This window comes from Sphaerodactylus townsendi, linkage group LG14, assembly GCF_021028975.2.
Source record: "Sphaerodactylus townsendi isolate TG3544 linkage group LG14, MPM_Stown_v2.3, whole genome shotgun sequence".
Classification (NCBI taxonomy): domain Eukaryota; kingdom Metazoa; phylum Chordata; class Lepidosauria; order Squamata; family Sphaerodactylidae; genus Sphaerodactylus; species Sphaerodactylus townsendi.
Window position 1 is genome coordinate 18,236,807 of NC_059438.1, and position 22,706 is coordinate 18,259,512.

The window sequence follows — 22,706 nt, forward strand, 5'->3', positions numbered from 1 at the left end:
GCGCCCAATGTGGCTTTTGACCTCTGAAGATATTATTGCCAGTAACCTCGGTATCCAGAAGACTTGATATACATTGTTGTTCTGTTACTACAGCCCTGTAATGCGTTCTAGATTGTTTCAGTATTGCAAATGAGGGATTGAGTTTGAGAGCAGAGTGGCATATCTGAGACCACCTATAGTGTCCAGATCGTGGGACTTAATAGTGCCACTTTATTCTGCATTGGTCAGACCTCACCTGGAATACTATGTTTAGTTCTGGGCACCACAATTCAGAAGGATATTGACAAGCTGGAATGGGTCCAGAGGAGGTCAACCAAAAATGGTACAAGGTCTGGATTCATTAGTCTATGAGGAGTGGCTTAAGAAGCTGGGTATGTTTAGTCTGGAGAAGAGAAGGATAAGGGGTGACAAGAAAGCCAAGTTTCAGTATTTGAAGGGATGTCATGTTGAAGATTGAGCAAGTTCGTTTTCTACTGCTCCAGAGACCGAGACAAGGAGTAATGGATTCAAGGTACAGGAAAACAGATTTCACCTAAGCATTAGAAAGAACTTATTTACAGTAAGGGCTGTTCGACAGTGAAGTATGCTGCCTTGGAGTGTGGTGGAGTCTTTTCCTTTGGAGGTTTTTAAACAGAGACTGGATGGCCACCTGTCAAGGGTGCTTTGATTGCATCTTCCTGCATGGCAGAGGCTGGACATGATGGCTCTTGTGGTCTCTTCCAGCTCTATGATTCTATTGAATTTATGACCAAGATAAGTTTTGAAACAGTGACCTCTTCATTCATAGCTTGGTTACTATGCTATACAACTGTCTTAATGATCACCCCAACCCCTTATGCTGTTCCCCTTGATTTGCTTGCACGGGCACGCTAGGCAACAGCTGTTTGAAGAACAGAAGTCCAAGACCCCCTTTGAAGTGTGACACTAGTAGTGTGCGGGATCCTGGCCCAAGTGTCAACTATTAGCAAGTAGCAGTAAATAGCCAAATGCTCATGAATGCCAATATTGTTTTCCAACCAGGCAGCAGGCGATTTTGTTGATATAAGAGAAGTGTGTGAAAGCAACAGCAGCGAAACAAAAGGTGAGTTTTTTTAATGCGCGAGGCAGTTGGGGTTTTATGTACTGCATTTATGTTCCTTTTATTAGTTTTGCAATACAGTGAAAACATGTTGTCTCCAGTTTAATGGGGTGACTTGAAAATGCATCAAGTTAGGGTCCTGTTGGCGCTTTTGGAAACTGGAAGATGTGGTGTAACAAAATTGAAGACCAGCAAAAAAAAAAAGCTTCTGGCGAGCGGCTTCTCTGAAGAATCCAGAATTGTGTTGCTGGATTTTCTGTCATTTTGAATTTTAAGGGCAAAAGGATGCGCTCAAGAGGGATTTGTTCAAAACAGCGCAACATAATGAGATGAAAAATAACTCACATGGCAAAGATCAAATTCCAAAACAACAAAAGCCCAGCTATCAAAACATGAACAGGATGGACATCAGTAAAATATAACAAAGATGATGACAGGCGAACAGTATCGTAGGAAGAGACTGTGGCTCAAAGGTTGAACATCTGACCGAAATGCAGTTTCAGCCCCAGGTATCTCCAGTTCAAAGGATCAGGTGGTAGGGTGTGTGAAAGATCTTCTCCAGAGGTTCTGGAGAGTTCCTGCCAGTTCAGGTAGACAATAACGACTATGATAGACAAATGGTCTAACTTAGCACACTTCATCTGTTCATGTGAAGGAGTTACATCAAATGTTACATCATTACATCATTTGTTACAAATGTTACATCATTTTCCTACTTTGTGTCTGAACTATGTTGAAATATGCTACAAGAGATTCCTGTATGAGCAAACCAAGGTATTTAATGATAAACTGTTTAAAAGTTTGTTTTATTTGAACAGGAATCCAAGCCTGATTGGCTCAGCCAGTTATGTTATAAGGAATGTTGCAGGATTCTAGGTGCCCCACCTCAACTTCCTTCTCCCAGCCCACCCCCTCATCTGCCCTGCTCCTGGCTATTCTTGTAACTATCAGTTTACATTAGTAGTAGATGTAAAAATGATTACGCGGAGAACATCCCAGAATTACTGTTTCCTGTTTTAAAGGGGGTGGAGGGTTTTTTTTGTTTTGTTTTCTTGCCTTGGCATTTGGATAGTACTAAATGTTGTTACTCTGGCACAGTGTTCTGGTTCATTGGCAGAACTGCTTAAACAGTTTAGTGGTAATTTGCAGCAGAAACGTTTTGAGCCCAGATTCCTTAGTAACAATTGTCTCCCTCCCCACTGCCACCCTTCCCTTGCATTGTCTTGGTAATAGCGTTTTTAAAAATTCTGTTTTTTGTTTGCTTAATTACCCAGGAAAGGAAAGAACTGCTCACAAACCTCATTCAAAGCCAAAAACAGATGCTTTTGAGGCAAATCTTCAAGAAAATGGAACTGGTGAAAAGTTCAGCGGGGACTTGAAATCTGATTCAGAACTTTGGGCCAGACTCGATGAACTTGAAAGGCAAGAAGAGATCTGTGGTGAACTTTACAGGTATCTTTCAAAAGCCAAATGCTAAAATTCTCTCTTAGGAAAAAAAACGAGAATATTTTAGAACTTGTTTAGACTGAAGCTTGGTCCTTCATTTGGTCAGACTTGTCTTCTACACCAGAACTATTCAACATCTACCTGACACCGCTGGGTGAGGTCATCAGGGTATTTGGAGTCCAGTGTCATCAATATGCGGATGACACCCAGCTCTGTCTCTCCATTTCATTTGAGTCAGGAGAGGCGCTAAGCAATATCAAATCTCTAGGTAACATCAAACTTTTGCCCCTCTTGGCTGTTGCAGTGTGAACCAACTGAGGTATTTGATGATATATTGTTAAGAAGTCCTGTTTTATTTGAACTGAAATCTATGCTGCAAGCCAAGGAGTATGAATTCGGTCAGAATCTCTTACCCTGAACTACTGCCTTTGTTTCTCTTCCTTCTTTTGGTGCTCAAAATCTGACTCTTAACAGTTAGCATTGCAATTTTGTCTGTCTGACCCTCTGTGGTTAAAGCCAAAGTCACGTTGCTTTGTGTTTCTGCACCTTTTTATTTTATAAAATGGCAGCAAATAGAAAATTCAGAGTTCATCTTCATGGTTTTTATGTGCAGTCCTACATGCGGCCGCGCAGGCAAATGTGTGCCTGCCCAGAAGACCGTGAAGATGAACAGCAGTTACAGGTAAGTGCAATGCTGTGTTGTTTCTTGGTCTGGGGAAAAAGTTAAAGCTTGTATCATTGTTTTTATTTAGGCAGTATCTTCATCTTTGAATAAAGTTACTGAGGAATTAAAAATATGGATCTACTGTGGAATTGATATGAAGGATCAGAGAGACACACCTAAGCATTTCCACATTTTATTTTAATTGTGGGCGGTATCTGCACTGCTGACATACAGTTTGTGCTGTAGCAGTGTTTCCTTCTTCCCAGGGAAAGCTGGCCCAAAGAGAGAAATTTTTCTCTCTTTCTCACAATACTAGAACCAGGGGGCATCCATTGAAAATGCTGGGGGGAAGAATTAGGACTAATAAAAGGAAACACTTCTTCACACAACGTGTGATTGGTGTTTGGAATATGCTGCCACAGGAGGTGGTGATGGCCACTAACCTGGATAGCTTTAAAAGGGGCTTGGACAGATTTATGGAGGAGAAGTCGATTTATGGCTACCAATCTTGATCTTCTTTGATCTGAGATTGCAAATGCCTTAACAGACCAGGTGCTCAGGAGCAACAGCCACAGAAAGCCATTGCTTTCACATCCTGCATGTGAGCTCCCAAAGGCACCTGGTGGGCCACTACGAGTAGCAGAGAGCTGGACTAGATGGATTCTGGTCTGATCCGGCAGGCTCTTTCTTATGTTCTTATGTTCTTAAAGCTGAGTTTTGTGGGTCTGTGAAAGTGCTAAAGATTTCTAACAGATAGTTGGTGGCATCCCACTGAACAACAGTCACCAACAGTTATATTAGTTTTATGATATTTCAAGGTTGCATTGCATATAGGATCTCTTCCATTCAAGACGGCCAGGTTGGGCTTCCTTTTAGTACTTTCTTATCTCAAACAATACTGCATTTATATTATTGTACACGTTATTGAATAAGTTTGATCTAGTATCAAAAAAGCTGAATTGCAGCCTTGACATTGGGTCATGAGGCAGTCTTCAGAAACACAAGAGGACTAGCTTTAATTTCTGTTGGGAAAAAAAATAAAATGCTGTTAGTGGACAAAAATAAAATGACGGATGGATGAGTAGATGAATACAGTGGCACGAAACTCCATTGACATGGTATTGAAAAAAACAACTTCATAAAGGGGAGAAGTGATGAACAAATAGCATAAGCAATCTCTCTAACCTTATTGTGTATTTTGTACTGACTGGCCAAGGTAAAATTTTCCAAAAGGAAAATCCTAACAAGGAACAATGGGTACAAGATCTGCTACGTCTTCAGTCATGCAGTTATTAGTAGGAGATCATGGGAAAATCAGCATTAGGACACACCATTAGAAATCCTAATGTGGAAGATTCTGTGGGGTTTGTGTGGGGAGCAGCAGTGGCATAGTGGCTAAGAGCAGGTGCACACTGATCTGGAGGAACCGGGTTTGATTCCCAGCTCTGCCGCTTGAGTTGTGGAGGCTTATCTGGGGAATTCAGATTAGCCTGTGCACTCCCACACATGCCAGCTGGGTGACCTTGGGCTAGTCCCAGTTCTTCAGAGCTCTCTCAGCCCCACCTACCTCACAGGGTGTTTGTTGTGAGGGGGGAAGGGAAAGGAGATTGTCAGCCACTTTGAGTCTCCTGCAGGAGAGAAAGGGGGGATATAAATCCAAACTCCTCCTCCTCCTCCTCCTCCTCCTCCTCCTCCTCCTCCTCCTCCTCCTCCTCCTCTTCTTCTTCTTCTTCTTCTTCTTCAACTGATGCCTCTTCTTCTTCTTCTTCTTCTTCTTCTTCTTCTTCTTCTTCTTCTTCTTCTTCTTCTTCTTCTTCTTCTTCTTCTTCTTCTTCTTCTTCTTCTTCTTCTTCTTCTTCTTCTTCTTCTTCTTCTTCTTCTTCCCGCTCTCCCAAAACTGTCAAAATACCCTGAAGCAGAACTTATGTACTGACTTTGTGTCAGTTGTTCAGGATTACGTGGCTTTCTTACCACTTCATTTCCTTTCTAGGACCTCCAGCACTGTTGAGGCAAATAGAGAAGACGCTTCCTCCTCTGAAGAAGAGAGAGAAGAAAAGACAACTGTGAATGTGGTTCATGGTGCGGAAGAACCCAGTGCTCAGGGCAACTTTCAAAAAGAAGTAACCAGCTCCGAATTGTTAGGCCTTCAGACTAACGGCACAAGTCATTACCACAGTGACGACGAAGATGAATTTGCCATTGCCGAGGATGCCGTACCGACAATATATTTCTCTCACACTGTGGAACCTAAAAGGGTTTGTATCGAGATGTCTGTTGTATTAGGAAAGTTACCAAGATTTTTCTCCATAATCATGAGGGTTGCTAAGTTTGTTTAAATAAGTAAAAATTGTAGATCATCATCAAGGATTCTGGTCGTTTGTTTTTGTTCTTGCAGTAATCAGGCAACAAGACAAACTCTACATCCTCATCCATTAAATTAAAATAAATAAAGGTGTAGGAAGAAAATCACATGGACATCCACTTGCAATCCAAACCTGTTGTTAGACGCAGGTGTTTTGTTTTATTTATTTCCCCAGTGGGGACCCAAGGTGTCTTAGATTGATCTCCTCTACTCCATTTATCAGATATCCTGCAAATCAGAAGTGAAGTCCCTTATCTTCGGCAGGCTAGACAGCAAGGGGTTACACAGAGGGGCCAGTAAACTTGACTTTCTCCCTAAACAGGCTCCCAGTTTCAGGACCCATCTCCTTGATAAACTGAAACTATTATAAGACCCGAACAGCTCAGACAGGGATTGAACCTTGGAATCTGCTGCATGCAAAGCAAACACCCTACCACTGTGCATTGGGCCCAAAACCTGTTGCTAACTGGGTCACCTATACAAATGCAGCTTTGCCTCTGTTACATATTATCCCTAGTTAGTCCAGAGTGGACCTGCCTATTCTTCTATTCTTCTACTTGCTGAACAAAGGAGATCTTCATTTTTCTTCAAAGGGTATGAAAGCAGATAGCAAAGGGCTATTCAAGAGGAGGTGAAGGGAAAGACTGCCCTTTTGGTCTATGCCAGGGGTAGGGAATTGTAGTTCCTGAACATCTGGCCAATTGGCCATGCTGGTAGGGGCTGATGGGAATTGTAGTTCCTGAGCATCTGGAGAGCCGCAGGTTCCCTACCCCTGGTCTATGCTGTAGAGTAGGACACTCAGGAGACCATTGGCTAAGGATGAGTCCTGAAGTCCACCTGAGAATCTGGCTTGTAGACCACCAAAAAGCTACTTAAAGTGAACTTTTCAAGTGAATCCATGGATTTCTTAAATCCAGCTGTAACAGCCAAGGAAGCTCCAGGTTTTACCAAGCTGCACCATTTCTACACGTGCACAAATTTTTTTTTGCAATATGTTCAATTTTTGCAGAATTGAGAATATATGGCCAACAATTGGGTGAAGGAGAGCAATGAAATAAGGGACTTGTAGTAAGCAAAGACTTGAGGGATACAAGAAGGCTACTGAAGGGATCCGTGTCCCATCCAACATGATCGATTTTGCAATTATATCCCATTCCCTTTGTTCAAAATACATGGCTAGAAATATAAAATCAACAGTGTGCCATCTTAGTATGATCTATGTTAAGTATGTCTGTGGTGACCAGCAGCCGCACACAGTATGTGTAGAGGTACCACGCGACTTAATGTTTGACTTAATTGATATCCGGCTGATTAGAGAACAAGATTTCGCCTTTTGCTCGCTCGATTAAAAACCTGATTATTCATGACTAATGTGCATTTTCACTTCAGGTACGAATAAACACAGGGAAAAATACCACCTTGAAATTCAGCGAGAAGAAAGAAGAGGCCAAGCGCAAGCGGAAGAATAGCAATAGCAACGGGCATTCGACTACTGAACTGCCCAACATCAAAACACCAGCGGACATTTATCGGTACGGCATCCGGCTACTGGCGAGTTCGAAAGTCTCACTGCCTAGTACACTACTTTTGGAAATCCACCACAAGCCAGAGGGCCACAGTTAATAGTCCTCCTGAGCTACATGTAATTAACATAATTTATATAGAATATTCGAGGACCTTTTGTACATCAAGTTGCAGCTGGTGGGAATTTCACACTTATTTGGTATTGCTCATATTATGCAATTATTAACTCAGTGTGAAACAGCTCCTTGAAAACAAGACGAGAATTAGAAAAACAATGAATTTGTGTTTCAATTCACTGACATATGAGTTTGTGAGAGGCAGAGCAGTTGCCGCGTTTATGTTTCCATTTGTGTATGATGAGTCCTCTGTTCTGAAGGCTAAAATGGGATTTCCCAAGGCTGCTTGACAAGCCATATTGGAGTGTTCTTCTTTGGATCCAGTTCGAATCCACAAGGGGAACCATGGGCAAAACATCACATCAGGAACATCTATGCCTCCACCTCAACATTTATTTATTTGTATATTAGATTTAATAAACTGCCCACCCCCTGAAGGGCTCTGAGCGGTATACAATGAATAAAACATAATAAAATCCAACAATTAAAACAACTCGAATTACATAAAGCCTCAGCAACATTAATTAGCAGCCCGGGAAATCCCTTTTCCCCTTGGGAGAGGACGGGGCACAGTGTTAGGCAGCCAGTGATGGTTTTGGGGAAAATAGCGTGGGCAGATGGAACAGTGGGTGGCAACCAGCATTTTCCCCCCTCCCCTAGTAATATATCCTGTAAAAGCCAAGTTTTACAGGATATAAATATTGTATACAATCATTCTGTTTAAGAAAGTGGTTCAGTTGGGTCTGCGAACTTTATTTGTACCTCCTTGCTTATATAGTCAAAAGAACCAGCTTGGTGTACTGTAATAGTTAAGAGCTGTGGACTCCAATTTAAAGAACCAAGTTCAATCCCCATTGCTCCACATGAAGCCTGCTGGGTAACTTTGGGCTATTCATAGTTCTCTCAGAACTCTCAGCCTCATGTACATCACAAGGTGTCTGTTGCGGGAATTGGAAGGGAAAGAGTTTGTAAGCCACTTTGAGACTCCTTAAAAGGTTAAGAAAAGTGGGATATACATCCAAATTCTTTGGATTTACCATTACACCATAACAATACTGTCCTAAAGCCATTTTCCCTGTAAAGCTAACCATATGAAAAAAATAGCCTGTACCTGAAATCTTTCATTCTCATCTTTGAGGACAGATATGGTCGTCAAAAGCCAAAAAGGAGAGGGGATCTTTTCCTCTGCGAAATCATTCCACTACTGATTAATGGTTTTCGCTTCCCAAATAACCAATAGTTGCATTAACCCTTTGAACGAGGATATTTTATTCTGAAGGAAAGTAATGATGAGCCGCTCAGAAAATGCCGGGTGACATACTCTCACCTGCCTTGCTGAAGCAAGCTTTAGCTGGGCAAACAGAAGTCACCGTAATTAATTTGTACTGAAGACAGAGTGAAATTATTGTGGGTTTGTCATGTGATTCTGCTCTCCCCCCTCCCCGACAGTTTATTAAAACTCACCTTTTTCCTTTTTTCAGAGTCTTTGTTGATGTTGTGAATGGGGAATATGTCCCTCGTAAATCAATCTTGAAGTCTCGAAGCCGGGAGAATAGCGTTTGTAGCGACACTAGCGAAAGCAGCACTGTCGAGTTTGATGACAGACGTGGGATTCTGAGGAGCATCAGCTACGAGGACGCCGCCTTCAGCGATAACGGCGAAGGGATCTTGGAGGAAGAGGAGGAAGGGGAGCAAGAACACCTTCCCAGAAAGACACCATCAGCCCCGTCAGAAATTTACGAGGTACAGAGACTTTTTTCATATATTCTTTAGTGGAAAAAAGTATTATGACAGGTTGCATTTTTTTTTCATTATTTCAAATGGAAAAATTGGAAATTTTGGGAAGCCAAAAAAAAGAGAGGATATTTTTGTCTTTTAGTACGAGCGAAATGATTTTAAAGGCAGGAATGGGTATGCTGTAGACGTGTACAACTCTTAAATACACCCAGAACCTAAGGCAGTGGTGGCGAACCTATGGCACGGGTGCTAGAGCTGGCACTCAAAGCCCTCTCCGTGGGCACGCGTGCACAGAGTTCGTCATGTGTTAATAGTGTAATTATTTCAGGGAGATTATTAGCATTAAACCTGAGACCTAGTTTTGGGGAAGCAGTGTAGGTAACCTTGTTAAGCGCTGTTAAACCGTACTGATTTTCATGGGAAGAAAGCGTGATCCTTTACCTGGGAGTAAGCTTGGTTGCTGGCAATGGGTTTTGCTTCTGAGTAAACCCTCCTAGGGTCGTGATTCACTCGTTTGAAGCGTTGCACAGTTGCTTCAAAGCAAAGCCACCAACTATCACCAAGCTTACTCCTGAGTAACGCGCGCCTTGGAGCCAACCGTTTGCTCTATACTAAAACCTCAGTATTCAGGTTAAATTGCCATGTTGGCATTTTGCGATAAATAAGTGGGTTTTGGGTTGCAGTTTGGGCACTCTGTCTCGAAAAGGTTCGCCTTCACTGACCTAAGGGGATACCTCATCTTCAAGGGGCAACATGCAGGACCATCATTGCTTCTGTGGTCTTTTTGACCTGACTTTTCTCTTGTGATTGACCTTTTCACCTCTTCCTCACACCACCATGATACGCATACTCTCAAATTGGGTATTAAATAGCTTACTGCCCTAACTTGCTAAAGGGGAAAAAAGACCAGAAGGAGGTGGAGCAGAAACTCTTATTTTTTCTGTTTAGCTCCATTTTTGTCTTTACAAAAACAAAAATCAAGGTATATGAGCCAAGGTAGCATAGGGTGCATCAGCTTTCTCTTAATCATTGGGTAAGTTTGTGATTTTGTTTGCAGAAAATGAAGGCTTTTCTTTTAAGTTCCCTGCATATTTTGAACATTGCAATTTTATATGCTCAGTAAGTTTTAAATTATGCATTTTCAGTTGTTAAAGCAGAAAAAATAATTTAGGTTTGACAGGACAGCAAGTATTGATCAGTTTTTCCCCAAATTTCCTTTTTTTTCCTCCTTGACTTTTTCCATGTCGTTTTTTCCCCTCGTGTCTTCAACGTTTCTGGAAATTTTACATATTACGCATGAAATTGGCTCTTTATCCCATATCCCTTTAATTAGCATGTGGAGGCTCAAAAGCATGACTGTGACCTTTTCTAAATAATGTTCAGCACCTCACTTCTCCTGGAGGTAAATTACTCCTTCTGATTTCAATGGAACTTGCTTTTGAATAATTTGCTTAGGAGTTGCTGGCTGCCCCTTCCCAGCCAAATGGGTGGTGCAGTGAAGAAGTTCAGTTCAAAGGAACACATTATTTTAAGGTAATTTATGTTTGGTGATATGATGAATTAACATGCACCTGTCCTAATGGAAAGAAATCTTCACTTTGCTTCTTTTTAGTTGTGCTGATTGGCTTTCAGTTATTTGTAAGGCCCATGTCAAACATACATGGTCTTCCCAATAGTATTTTCTTTCCTCCCCCCCACCCCCGAACACATTGAATTGGATCCAAATGTATCCTTCCATAAACAGAAGAATACTTTTAGGAAGGTCCTAAGACTCTGTGTCGGCTGTGACTTGACAGCAAAATTAACAAATAAAAAATCAGAGTTATGCATTTCCATTGAAGTCAGTGGGTATAGAACAGTGTTTATGATTACATTGCTCAAGCAGACCTGTTGAAAATGCACTCTCTGATAGAACTGTTGGTAGATCCAAAACCTACTCTGTTATCCGGTCTGAAATTGCCCGTTGAATGATCTATTTTTTATGTTCTTGAAAACATTGGCTCATTCCGCACATGCAGAATAATGCACTTTCAAGCTGCTTTCAGTGCTCTTTGAAGCTGTGCGGAATGGCAAAATCCACTTGCAAACAGTTGTGAAAGTGGTTTGAAAACGCATTATTTTGCGTGTGCGGAAGGGGCCATTGAAACATGGAAAGAGAAGCTGTTTATTTTTCTCAGCCCAGTTCTTTTATGCAGTTCTGGGCAAAGGCACGTGGCAGTTTGTAACACAGTGCTGTTCATTCTGGTTTTCTTTGAGTAGACCCGGTTTCGGAAGTCACGTACAAAGACTTGAATTTCTTTTAAGGAGAGAGATCCACATTTTGACTAAATGCAACAGTAATTCTAGTGAAGCTGAGAATAAGATGATAGCTTCTTTTCCAGTAGATCTAAACTCACCAGTGGCATCTTAGCAACCTCTGTTTCAGGCTTTCTTGTCCTTGCAGGCTTTTTCAGGAATGGTTGTAGAAAAGGATCCTTTGTACCCCGTTTCCATGCCGCACCCAGTGATTGCTCATCCCGTCCTGCCTACCATTCCGGAGCGAAAAGCCGAGGAGGGTCTCTCGGAAGCATCAGAAGAACCTACGAAGAGGGTTTCCAAGTTCAAAGCTGCCAGAATGCAACAGAAAACCTAGGTCCTATTTGGACCACAAAAGTTTGCCAAGTGCTGCGGTTAGAGGAGGACAGCTTGCATACAGAGAGTTAAAAAATAAAAAAAAAAGTCAGACTGCGTTGGGTTGATTTTGCTCATGCTGAGACCTCTGTTGGTGTTTCCTTTAAAAAGACCTGTGAAGAGACACTTCAAAACTCACCTTATTTTTTAATACCCTTGTATGCAGTCTGCACCTTTGTACATGTTTGCCTTATGATAACTGCACTTGGAATAATTTTCAAAGAGAGTAATCTTCATGAGGCTTTTTTGTTTCTCTCTCTGTGTGTGTTTAAACCTAAATGCAGGCAGTTTTGTGCCAGCTGTGATGTTCTATGTACCATATGGATCGTTTGAAAGAAACTTTGCAACTTTTCAAATGGAGCCAACAATTATATTTCATGACTTGCGTTTAGCGTTGTAAGAATCGCTTTGCATCCTCCCGCCATTGTTTTTGTTTTTATTTTCCGGTAGGGTTTGCTTTTAGGTGCCTGCTGACGAATCATTTCTTTCCTACTAGCATAAAACCTCTGATAAACTTTACTTGTATAGAATCTGCAAAACAGAGCGCTGTGTTCATGTCCTTTGCAGGACATTCCTTTGATGGAAAACGGTATTTTGTAAAATTAAACTTTTCGAGTAAAAAAAATCGACAACCTCTGCTGACTGTTGAGAGTGTTTGGGGTAGGGTGAAATCGGATTGAGAGAAGTTCCACATCCGTCAAACCATCTTTTCTGCTCTTACCAACGTAAAGCGGTTTGTTCACTTTTCCTGCCTTTTGTGTATCAAACGGCCATTAATGTCAGTTGAAATTATGTGCTCGTCAGTAGAAGAGCTCAACCCTAAAGCAAAGGAGCTTAAATAGACCCTCCCATTCTTTTGTGTATTCAGCAATGTAATTTGGCTGCGGTGGGCTAGTCCAGGGATCAGCTCAGCCACATAAATGTCTCAAGCTTGCAACTTGAGTTCAAAACACAGCATGTCATTGTGCTCAAAAGGAAGTGTTCCATCAGTCCAGTCCCGGACGGCTTCAGTAGTGTCTGCACAAAGAATGGCTGACACTGTCGTTACGACTGCAGCATCCCCCCCACCCCACCCCACTTAGCAAAGGGTGCAAAGTCAGGTAATACAAGCTCTTCCTAAACATGTTGTAGTAAGGACCTGCTGTCTTCCAGGCTCAATTAGACAGCCTTGACCTACCATCGTTTTTTCTCCCCCCCTATATTTTACTAGTTTTTGAGGTCTAGTTGTTTTTGAGATCTAAGGTGGAAAGGTAGCAAGCAGCTGGACATTAGGGATTTTTTATTTACTGTGAGATTAGTTCAGCCATTGGATCGGCTGGCTAGGGAGGTAGAAAGATCCCCCTCCCTGGCAGACTTCAAGCAGCGGCTGAACAAACACTTGTCAGGGATGCTCTATCCTGCATTGGATACTGGATGCCTCCTTCCAACTTTATGATTCTGTGATCTTGTCTGAACCCCTTGGAGGAAAGATAGAATTCGAGTGTAACACGGCATCTGTCAGGAGTGCTTTGATTGTGTGTTCCTGCATTGCAGGAGGTTGGAATTGATGGCCCTTGGGGTCCCTTCCAACTCTATGATTCTATGATTCTAAGCGCATCGTTTAATTTAGAGAAGGAACACTTGCCATCCTAATACCACTGACTACCTGTAATAGCATAAGCACGTGGTTTTCCTTCTGACCTAATACAACGCCTTTCCCCGCTTACCTTAAGCCCCGCGTAACTCTCCTGAAGTAGCGCGGGGTCCCCTGGTACTCCCCACGACAGGGGCGGTGACAGCGCAGCCGCCCCGACGCTGCCGCTGTCGCACCCCCTCAGCGCGCGGCATCCCCGGCGCTGGAGAAAATGCCGCCTTTTGATGACACTGTACAGAGCGCGGGGTCGTGGGGATGCCCGGGCGCGCGCCAGGGATGCCGCGCGCTGAGAGCAGTGCGCGGCATGGGGGGATCCTCGTAAGTGGGGAAACGCCCACAGGCATATTGATCCCGGTTTTATGTGTAGATCCCTGGTCAATATGGGAGAAAGGGCTGTATCCACCAGATTTTTTTCTATTCAGGCTTACCTAATTCTACCCATAGCCTTCTACCCATATGACTTTTTGGCCAGGTCTCATAATCCCCCGCATAGTATTTTTGATGGTGAAAGAAGATCTCTTCCAACTTTTCACTGGTGGAAAAGCTGGTTGGATTCAACCCAAAGTATGGAACTTGCCCTACAAGAAGACTACTTTGAACCAGGTGCTCTGGCCATAGCTATAACTCCTCATCCTTTGAAAAATGTAGTCATGCTCCCTCCTATTTGGGTACCCTGATTAGGGTTTCTTTGGCTATCCAGATTGCAAATATGTACATTGTAATAGGAGATGGCAAACCTCATTGAAGGTGTTAATCATTAGTTTGATGCATGCTGAAATGTAGATTTTTTATGGCTCTAAAGCATATTGCGTTAGTACTAAAATAAGCCATCAATGCCAGTCCACCCTCTATTCTCGGCTAAATATTTAAAGAAGGTTATTTATAGCTTCTTTAATGAATTCTTGGCTAAACAAAATGAAATTATGCCCTAGAAAAGTAGGACCTATTTTGTAACCAGAACCAGTGCATCTATAAAATAAGAGAGCTATGAATATGTATTTTAAATAACAAAGGGGTTGAGATCTAATTTAATCTCACCAGAGCTGGTTAATTAGAAAAATTGGGTCCCGATCCTCACCGTTCTTACATGCATGCTGCAAATCCTATTGACTTATCCGAAGCCTGATAGCATATAATCCCTTTTCCTCTTTCCTGCCATTATTGGTGACCCCTGCATTTTTCCCCCACTGCTCCTGACAAATGGTTAGTGGTCTCATATGCTGCAGTGTCACATAATTTTGCACACCTGAAGGTACAGGTAATGTTCATGGGGAAACTCTCTTGGTAATTTCACTGGCCCTGTTCTAGGTCATTGCATCGTGGCATACATTGTGTCTACACCCTCTCTCTCTCTCTCTCGGGCATCTCAGGACTCAAGGTGGTACATTATTTTTGTGTATACTCTCTTGAGCATCTCAGGACCCAAGGTGAGTTACAACAATATAAGAACCCATTGACAAAACTTTAGAACGACAAATATGAAAACGTTAAACACCCCATCAGCAGGATATTTCTCCTTTGTCCAGGTCTAGGTTGATCTTAAAACCTGCAGGCTCACCAACAACCCAGGGGGGTAGGACCCCCCCCCCCCTTGACCTTTTCCAGGAACCAGTTCCAGAGGAGAGGGGCAGACACTGAAAAAAAACTTGAGCTGGGACTGTTGTGAACATGACTTAGACACAGCGGGCGCCCTAACAATCAACCTTGCTGGCAAGAATGAAGCCGCCACATGGGATTACGCAAGGAGAGGATGCTTCCTATCTGAGAACACTTTCAGCAGAAACGATTCTTGGCTCGTTCATTCACAACCTGGGCAAACATGTTAGCCGTGGGGTTCAGCAGGGAAAGCTACTCTATCCTCCTTCAATATCCATATAGCCTATAACAACTGAACCAGGACACTGGGGTGGATCCATCTGGCTTTGTCATGCTCAGTTCCCCTTCTTCGTACAGCCCCTATCCCATATAAATGGGATAATATGACTTCCCTGCATACAGAAAACTAGCAGAGTTAAAGGTAGAAGCCCTTCATGTCTCCCAGGAAGGAATTATTCGGTTTGTGGAGCATTCGGTCACAGGGTTGGATCCATGGATCCAACCAGTTTTTTCACTCAGTGTCACCCAGTTCCATTTTTTAGTCCCTGTCACACATTGGCCCTGCATAACTCGAGAATAGCTTTTCTGGGTTGTTGAGGGAAGTTCCCTTTTTCATCAGCAGGAAAGCCATGCCATAATGCTCAGTGCATGAACAGGATCCATGCACATCAGCTGTAGTTATATGCAGGCCAGAGGGGACGTGGCTGCTTCATCTTAAATGTGCTGAAACTACAGGCCCAGGTGTAGTGATTTAGAATGGTGGCCTCTAAACTAGAGAACTGGGTTTGATCCAGAGGTGGGATCCAGCAGGTTCTCACAGGTTCCCGAGAGTAGGTTACTAATTATTTGTGTGTGCCGAGAGTGGGTTACTAATTGGTGATTTTGCCACGTGATTTTTGCCTTAGTTACACCCCTCCTCTCAGCAGTAGCGCGCAGAACTTGAAGCAGTCTAGCAGGAGGTGCACCGGCGTGCCTGGCAGCCTGCGCCTGTGTGTATTCGTTTCCTGCCCAAGGACTGGTGCAAATGCCGCATCAACTTTGCCACAGCCCTCGCCCAGGAATGCTCCCGGCCTCAAGAATGCCTGGACGTTTCACTGTGCCCTGCCCAGGCCCATTGGCGCTACGCCACAGTTTGAATCCCACCACCATGGGAACCTGTTACTAAAATTTTTGGATCCCATCACTGGTTTGATCCCCCATTCCTCTACATGAGCGGCAGACTCTAATCTGGTGAACTGGGCCTGTTTTCCACATGAAGCCTGCTGGGTGACCTTGGGCTAGTCACAGTTCTCTCAGAACTCTCTCAGCCCACCTACCTCACAAGGTGTCTGTTAGGAGGACAGAAGGGAAGGAGTTTGTAAGCCACTTTGAGGATCCTTAAGCTTGACAAAAGCGGGGTATAAATCCAGACTTTTTATTCTTCTGGACAGCTGTAGTGTGCATTTATGTGTGTGATGGCTTTTTGAATGTATGTGTTCATAAGCACAGAATATAAACTACATCATAACCTGTTAGCAAGGCCTGTAGAAAACCTGTCCTCCAAATCTCTTGTCATATTCCTTATCACCCAAAATTTGTTCATGTTCTTCTATCTCGAAGAGCATCTCCCCCTCCCTTTTTTTGTTTACTAGTAAAGCCAGAGGTTCTCCGGTGCCACCTAAATTATAATGAGGTCAGTGTTTAATCTCTTTATTTTTTTTCTTAATTTCTTGATTGCTTTTTTCCTTTGAGGCAATGGAGTGTGGCTGATATGCTCCCTGCTTCCTTATTTTGCCAGAGAGCTCCGTCGAGGCTATTGCCTTGTTTAATGGGTGCAACAAGGAAATAAAGGCACTCTCAGCAAACGGACACGCTCCTGACCCTTGTCCGTTCCAGCCACCTCCTTTGTCTTTCCTGCTTCTCTATGACATTTCGGCATCTTCTTTCCTAAGGATGGAGGCAGCCACCATTAAAGCACCGTGTGTGTTTATCTGCCATGGACAGTTTGAGGTATGTATTTTCTGGAAACCAAGGGACACCAAGGCTGCCAAGACCTGTCTTCTCAATGCTGTACGGCTTCAGAATATAGATTGAGGACATCATGGGTTGGGTCAATGCATTTCACCAACAGAAAAGCTGAAAGGTGTGTTCTTTTGAGAGCCAGCATGGTGTAGTGGTAAAGAGTAGGTGGACTCTAATCTGGAGAACCAGGTTTGATTCCCCACTCCTCTACCTGAGTGGCAGAGGCTTATCTGGTGAACCAGATGTGTTTCAACACTCCTACATTCCTTCTGGGTGACATTGGGCTAGTCAGTTTTTTGGAAGTCTCTCAGCCCCATCTACCTCACAAGGTGTCTGTTATTGGGAAAGGAAGAGAAAGGAGCTTGTAAGCCGTCTTGAGCCTCCTTACAGGAGAGAAACGTGAGATATAAATCCAAACTCCTTCTCCTCCTCCTTCTTGGGACTACCCTCCAAAAAGGTAATGTTGGGGATCATGGGACCCGCATAAACCAAAGCTGTGTTAAGATAGAGGTCGAAGCAAAGAGGGAAGTTAACTGGATCAAATAAAGTGAAAAAGCTGGCTGGATCTGATCTCTTGGGATGGAATACTTCTCCCCCGCTTTCTGCTTGTTGGAAAGTAAGGATTCTTCCTCCTTTACCTGTTCCCTCCTGTGCTCATTTCAAGTACGCAGGGAAGATTGGTGGAGGATTCAAGCCACCCCTCCTGACTCACCTGCAGAGGTTTAAGAAGTTTGTACAAAATGGCTTGAATCCCCCCCCCCCCTTCTTAACTTATTCCGTTTATTTGCATTTTTGTCATTAACTTCATAACATGCTAAGAACTACTGATAGTTTCATCCTCCATTTTGAGGACTAGCTACACTAGTAGTTTTTTGTTAAGTGTTAGAGAAAAGTAGCCTTCGTTTCCATGCTGTTAGGCTCTGTCTCAAACAAGTGCGTTAGCTGTTCGTTTTAACACAGCATTTTCCGTAGCAACAGACGAGCTTGGATGTAAAGAAAATGTGTACGCGCGCGTATTTGGTATGCAATATTTTTGCATTACAAATAGCTCTGATCTAACCCACATTAACCCCATGATATGTGAATTTTGCCAACTCCCACTGTGTCTTTTAAATCAAATCCAGTGCATCACCAAATGTGTTCTAATTTCTAAACAAACTCGTCTTCCACTGGAAGTCCTTTAATATTCTACTGCAAATTAGACAACCTAAGATGAATGGAGTATCTTTGTTAATTATGGAGTTTAATTGATCAAAACTACTGGACAGGGTTTTATTTATAGCAATTTCACGCTAGATTGGGTTCTATAATATTAACTGGCCATTTTTTTGGCAAAGGTTAAGATGTGTATTTATCCCCAAACCCAGATAATCAGATCTACGTAGGTCTGATTTACATTAGCTTGCAATGACGCTGGTATAAGGGGTGATTTCAAAGAACGGGCAGATGTTTCACGTATTCCGTGGAAGCCACTCTGGGTCGGCACCAAATCTGGATGGAGAGAACCATGGCTGATGCAGGCTGTATAATAAACTGTTCAGTGTGACGGAAGTGTGTGCAAACTTGAATGTGTTGCTTTTATACATCACACTTTTTTTCCAGGTGAGCACCAAAAATATAACCATCTGAAAACACGAAGAATTTTTATTTATTTATACCCCATCCTTTTCCCTGGAGGGGACCGGCAGTGTCATTCTTTCCTTCTCAGTTTTATCCCTCACAACAGTCCTGTGAGGTAGGTCCGGCTGACAGAGTGTACCAAAGGTCACCTAGTGAGTGTCTGTGGCAGAGGCGGCATTCAAGCCCAGGTCTTCCAGGTCTTCGTCTGACTCCCTAATTTACTGCATCAATGTTGGCATGCCACATGTAGTGATACTGAAACATAGGGTATCTTCTGTACATTATTCCATTGGTGTGGACCAGGGGCGTACCGCACAGGGGACATAAGGGGTGCAAAACTGGAAGTGGTGCCACCACGTGGGGGGCGCACTCTGCCCAAAGCTCTATGATGAAACCGCAGAGTTTTGGGTGACTGCTACAGCACTGCCCCAACGCAACGATGCTACGTTTTGCTGCTAGAAGTGATATTGCCGGTGCAACAGAAGCACACACACGTCCCACATTGGCCTGTGCAGAACCACTGAGAACAGGGGGAAATTCCTGAGCGGTCTCCCCCACCACACAGAAGAAGCAAGACTGAGCGAAAAAGCTGGCTGGATCCGACCCGTCTTCTCCCCACCTTTCCACGTCCCAGCCCCTGTGGTTTCGGCCATCCATTGCCCTCTTCAGTCTAGCTAGCCTGCCTTTTGCCTTGCCATCGCAGCTCGGGCATGCTTCCCCGGCCCTGCTGTTTGTCTGTCATTAATTTTGCATGCCAGTAGGTAGCAGTGCTGAGCAGGAGGAACAACAGAAAGCTGCCAGTCAGAGATGATAATTTATTATTCATTTCTGTTATAGGTGGGGTGTGTAGACAGTTACAGTAATAATTACTAAGACCAGAGTGTTTCCTAGGCAACCGGGCTCCCCCCCCCCCCCATTCATGCTGTTGTGGAGAGTACGCCTGTAAAGCATGACATTGCTGTATTGGGAGGTTTGTTGCCCTCCTGCTGTTCCAGGTTTGAGGTTAGTTACAGCATCATAAGGGGCTCTCAAGCATAAAATACTCAGGCTGGGATTAAAGCCCGCGGAGAACGCTATCACCAAGTCTTTGCCTCTCCTGTTTCACTTTTAAGTAACAAGGTTATAAAAATGCAAATGCCATTTCAAGGGGGTTATAACTAATATTGGTAAGGATTCCTTTAAGTTGGCAAACATTTATTTCCGGGGTGGTTTGTTTTTTCCCCTTTCAAGAGACAGAGAACCATTTCATTAAAAATAAAATTTGCAAACAGGGTTCTCTCTCTCTCTCTGTCTCTCTCTCTCTCTCTCTCTTATTTTTTCATAACGAGAGGGGTCGATCAAGCTGAAATGTTTAGCATTATAAATCAATGGGAAAGCGCTCCGTGGAGCTAATTGTCAGTGGCGTGTTCTTGTTGTTTATCCATCCTTTTATGATAATGATTCGTAAAAAGCAAATTAAAAAAAAAGTAGCACTGGGGTGCTGTGTGGTTTCCGGGCTGTATGGCCGTGTTCTAGCAGCATTCTCTCCTGACGTTTCGCCTGCATCTGTGGCTGGCATCTTCAGAGGATCTGATGGTAGGAATGGAAAGCAGTGGAGTATATATACCTGTTGGAGTATCCAGGGTGGGGGAAAGAACCATTGTCTGTTAACAAGTAAAGGGTGCAATTAGCAAGCTAGATTTACATGTGTTGAGTGGGATCCACCCATTAGCATGTGAGTAACATTGGGGATACCCATTAGCGTGAGTAACGTGCCTTTGGTTCTTTCCCCAGCATGTGACATTCTTCCCATAACAGGTATATATACTCCCACTTGCTTTCCTACTATCAGATCCTCTGAAGATGCTCAACCACAGACGGTAACGCCAGGAGAGAATACAGAACACGTTTCCTATACAGCCCGAAACCGCCACAGCACCCTGCAGTAATTCTGGCCGGAAAGCCTTCGACAATAAAAAAAAAGTAGCACGTTTCTTTGGGCGGATCAACCCGGGGATGTGACGCAGCCTTCTTGGCGGAGAAGAAAGAGACTTTATAAGAAATCTATCAGTTACTTGCATGATCCTGTATCTTTAAAGGACGTATTTCCCCCACATGTACCAAATTTCAAAGGGGGTTCCTAGCATCTTCAATGCGGCATTTTTCTAAACTATGCCAGGAAAAGAGAATTCCACACCCAGCCTAGTGTTGAGGTGTGGAATTTTGCCCGCTTTGATTGGGACGGGAGACAAATTTCAAGTTAGACAGGCTCCTTCAGAATAATGAATAATGAATTATTCTATGCAGAATAATGCACTTTCAAACTGCTTTCAATGCTCTTTGAAGCTGTGTGGAATAGCAAAACCCACTTGCAAATAGTTGTGAAAGTGGTTTGAAAACACATTATTCTGCATGTGCGGAAGGGGCCAAGGCTCATATAACGTTGGTACAAAGCCAGAGTTCCTTGCTTTGAGATGAAGTACCCCTTTCTCCAAGGGTCTTTGAGATATATGATTATTGTGTTTAGGTCTCGTCAAAAGGTTAATGGTGGCAGGGTCTATGGGTAGGATAAGTGTTGCGGAGTCGTTGTTTCCTGATGCATTACATGGTATCACCGCTTCAGAACTTGTCTCCAAAGATTTGTATCAGGTCAAAAAGATGAAGCCGACGCAGACTATTTATCTATTTTGTCTTGCTAAGTATTACCTTCTCTGATTGGCTGCTGCTCTCCTGAGTCTTAGGAAAAGAAAGGTCTTTTCTGCTACCTGAGATTCTTTCTTACTAGAGACAGGGACCGAACTGGGGTTCTTCCAATACACTCTGCACATCATGAAAACAAACAGCCATCACAGATTTTAAGCACCCCCCCTGTCAGGCCGAATGAAATGTGTGTACAACCAGCATCTAACTACACCAAATACTTTGATTTGATTTGATGTTATCCATTCAGTCATTCTCGACGCTTGGCGACCCGATATGCAAGCTCTTTCCACATTTTTTGATTAAGTACTGCTTCCTTCAGCTGGTTGATGTTCATGCTTGTATCATGCCTGATGTTCATGCCTGTTCGTGCCTGATGTTCATGCCTGTGAGCTCCCAAAGGCACCTGGTGGGCCACTGCGAGTAGCAGAGTGCTGGACTAGATGGACTCTGGTCTGATCCAGCAGGCTAGTTCTTATGTTCTTATGTTCTTATCAACTTTTATGGTATCCAGCCATCGTATTCTTTGGCGTCCAGGGATTCTCCTGCCACTGACAAGTCCGAGGATCATAGATTTTCCTAGCAAATTTGATTGCATCACATAACCAAAGTATGTAAGTCTGAGCCTGGCTATTTTCCCTTCTAGTGATGTGTTGGTTTTATGCAGCTCAAGACTTCTGTGTTTGTCACCCTAGCTGTCCATGGTATGAATAGTAGCTTTCGCCAACACCACAACTCGAACGCGTCTATTCTTCTTCTGTCAGATTTTTAAGCAATCTCCCCGCCGGTCGAATGAAATGTGTGTACAACCAGCACCTAAATACACCAAATACTTTACTAAATACTAACTATAGTGCTTGATTAGGAGACTACCAAGGAAGTGCACGGTCGCAACGTGGAGCCAGGCAATGGCAAATCCACCTCTGAGCATCTCTCTCTTACCTTGAAAACCCTACGGCATAGGTGTCAAACTCGCGGCCCTCCAGATGTTATGGACTACAATTCCCATCATCCCCTGCCATCATCACGCTGGCAGGGGATGATGGGAACTGTAGTCCATAACATCTGGAGGTCCGCGAGTTTGACACCTGTGCCCTACGGGGTCACCATAAGTCAGCTGTGACTTGCCAGCACTTTATGCACACCCATAGTTAGGAATGAGGAATTATCTACAATTTTGACATCCGTTTTTGCCTCTCATCCAAACTGCTTTATTCCGAGTCGCAGCAGAAGTGCATCTATTTTTATTTATTATTAAAATGTTTATACCCTACCTTGCCTTGTGACTCAAGGCGGTAAAAACATTACCGCTAGGTTTCCTCTTGCACATGAAGCCTGCTGGGTGATCTTGGGCCAGTCGCAGCTTTCTCAGGACTCTCTCAGCCCACGCAGAGGCAGGCAATGGTAAGCCACCTCCGAACATCTTTGCTTGAAAATCTGATGGGGTGGCCACGAATCAGCTGTTGACAAGAAATACACACCAGCTTTTCCATTTCCCCAATTATTAAGCTACTTCTTTTTGAGAGCTGAGATATACACTTTGACCAGTAATCATTGCAAATTTGAAAGTCTAGTGAGTC

General features: G+C 43.4%; 1 protein-coding gene across 1 annotated transcript in view; it reads left to right on the top strand.

The window, feature by feature from the left end:
* URI1 (URI1 prefoldin like chaperone) overlaps positions 1-12,231 on the top strand; it is a 48,255-nt gene extending 36,024 nt beyond the window's left edge. The window contains 6 exon segments of the mRNA XM_048515584.1: positions 1,021-1,081; positions 2,353-2,530; positions 5,179-5,443; positions 6,940-7,082; positions 8,672-8,933; positions 11,371-12,231. Coding sequence (XP_048371541.1) covers positions 1,021-1,081; positions 2,353-2,530; positions 5,179-5,443; positions 6,940-7,082; positions 8,672-8,933; positions 11,371-11,559 — 1,098 coding nt within the window. The 3' untranslated portion in view covers positions 11,560-12,231.
* Positions 12,232-22,706: the final 10,475 nt, after the last annotated feature.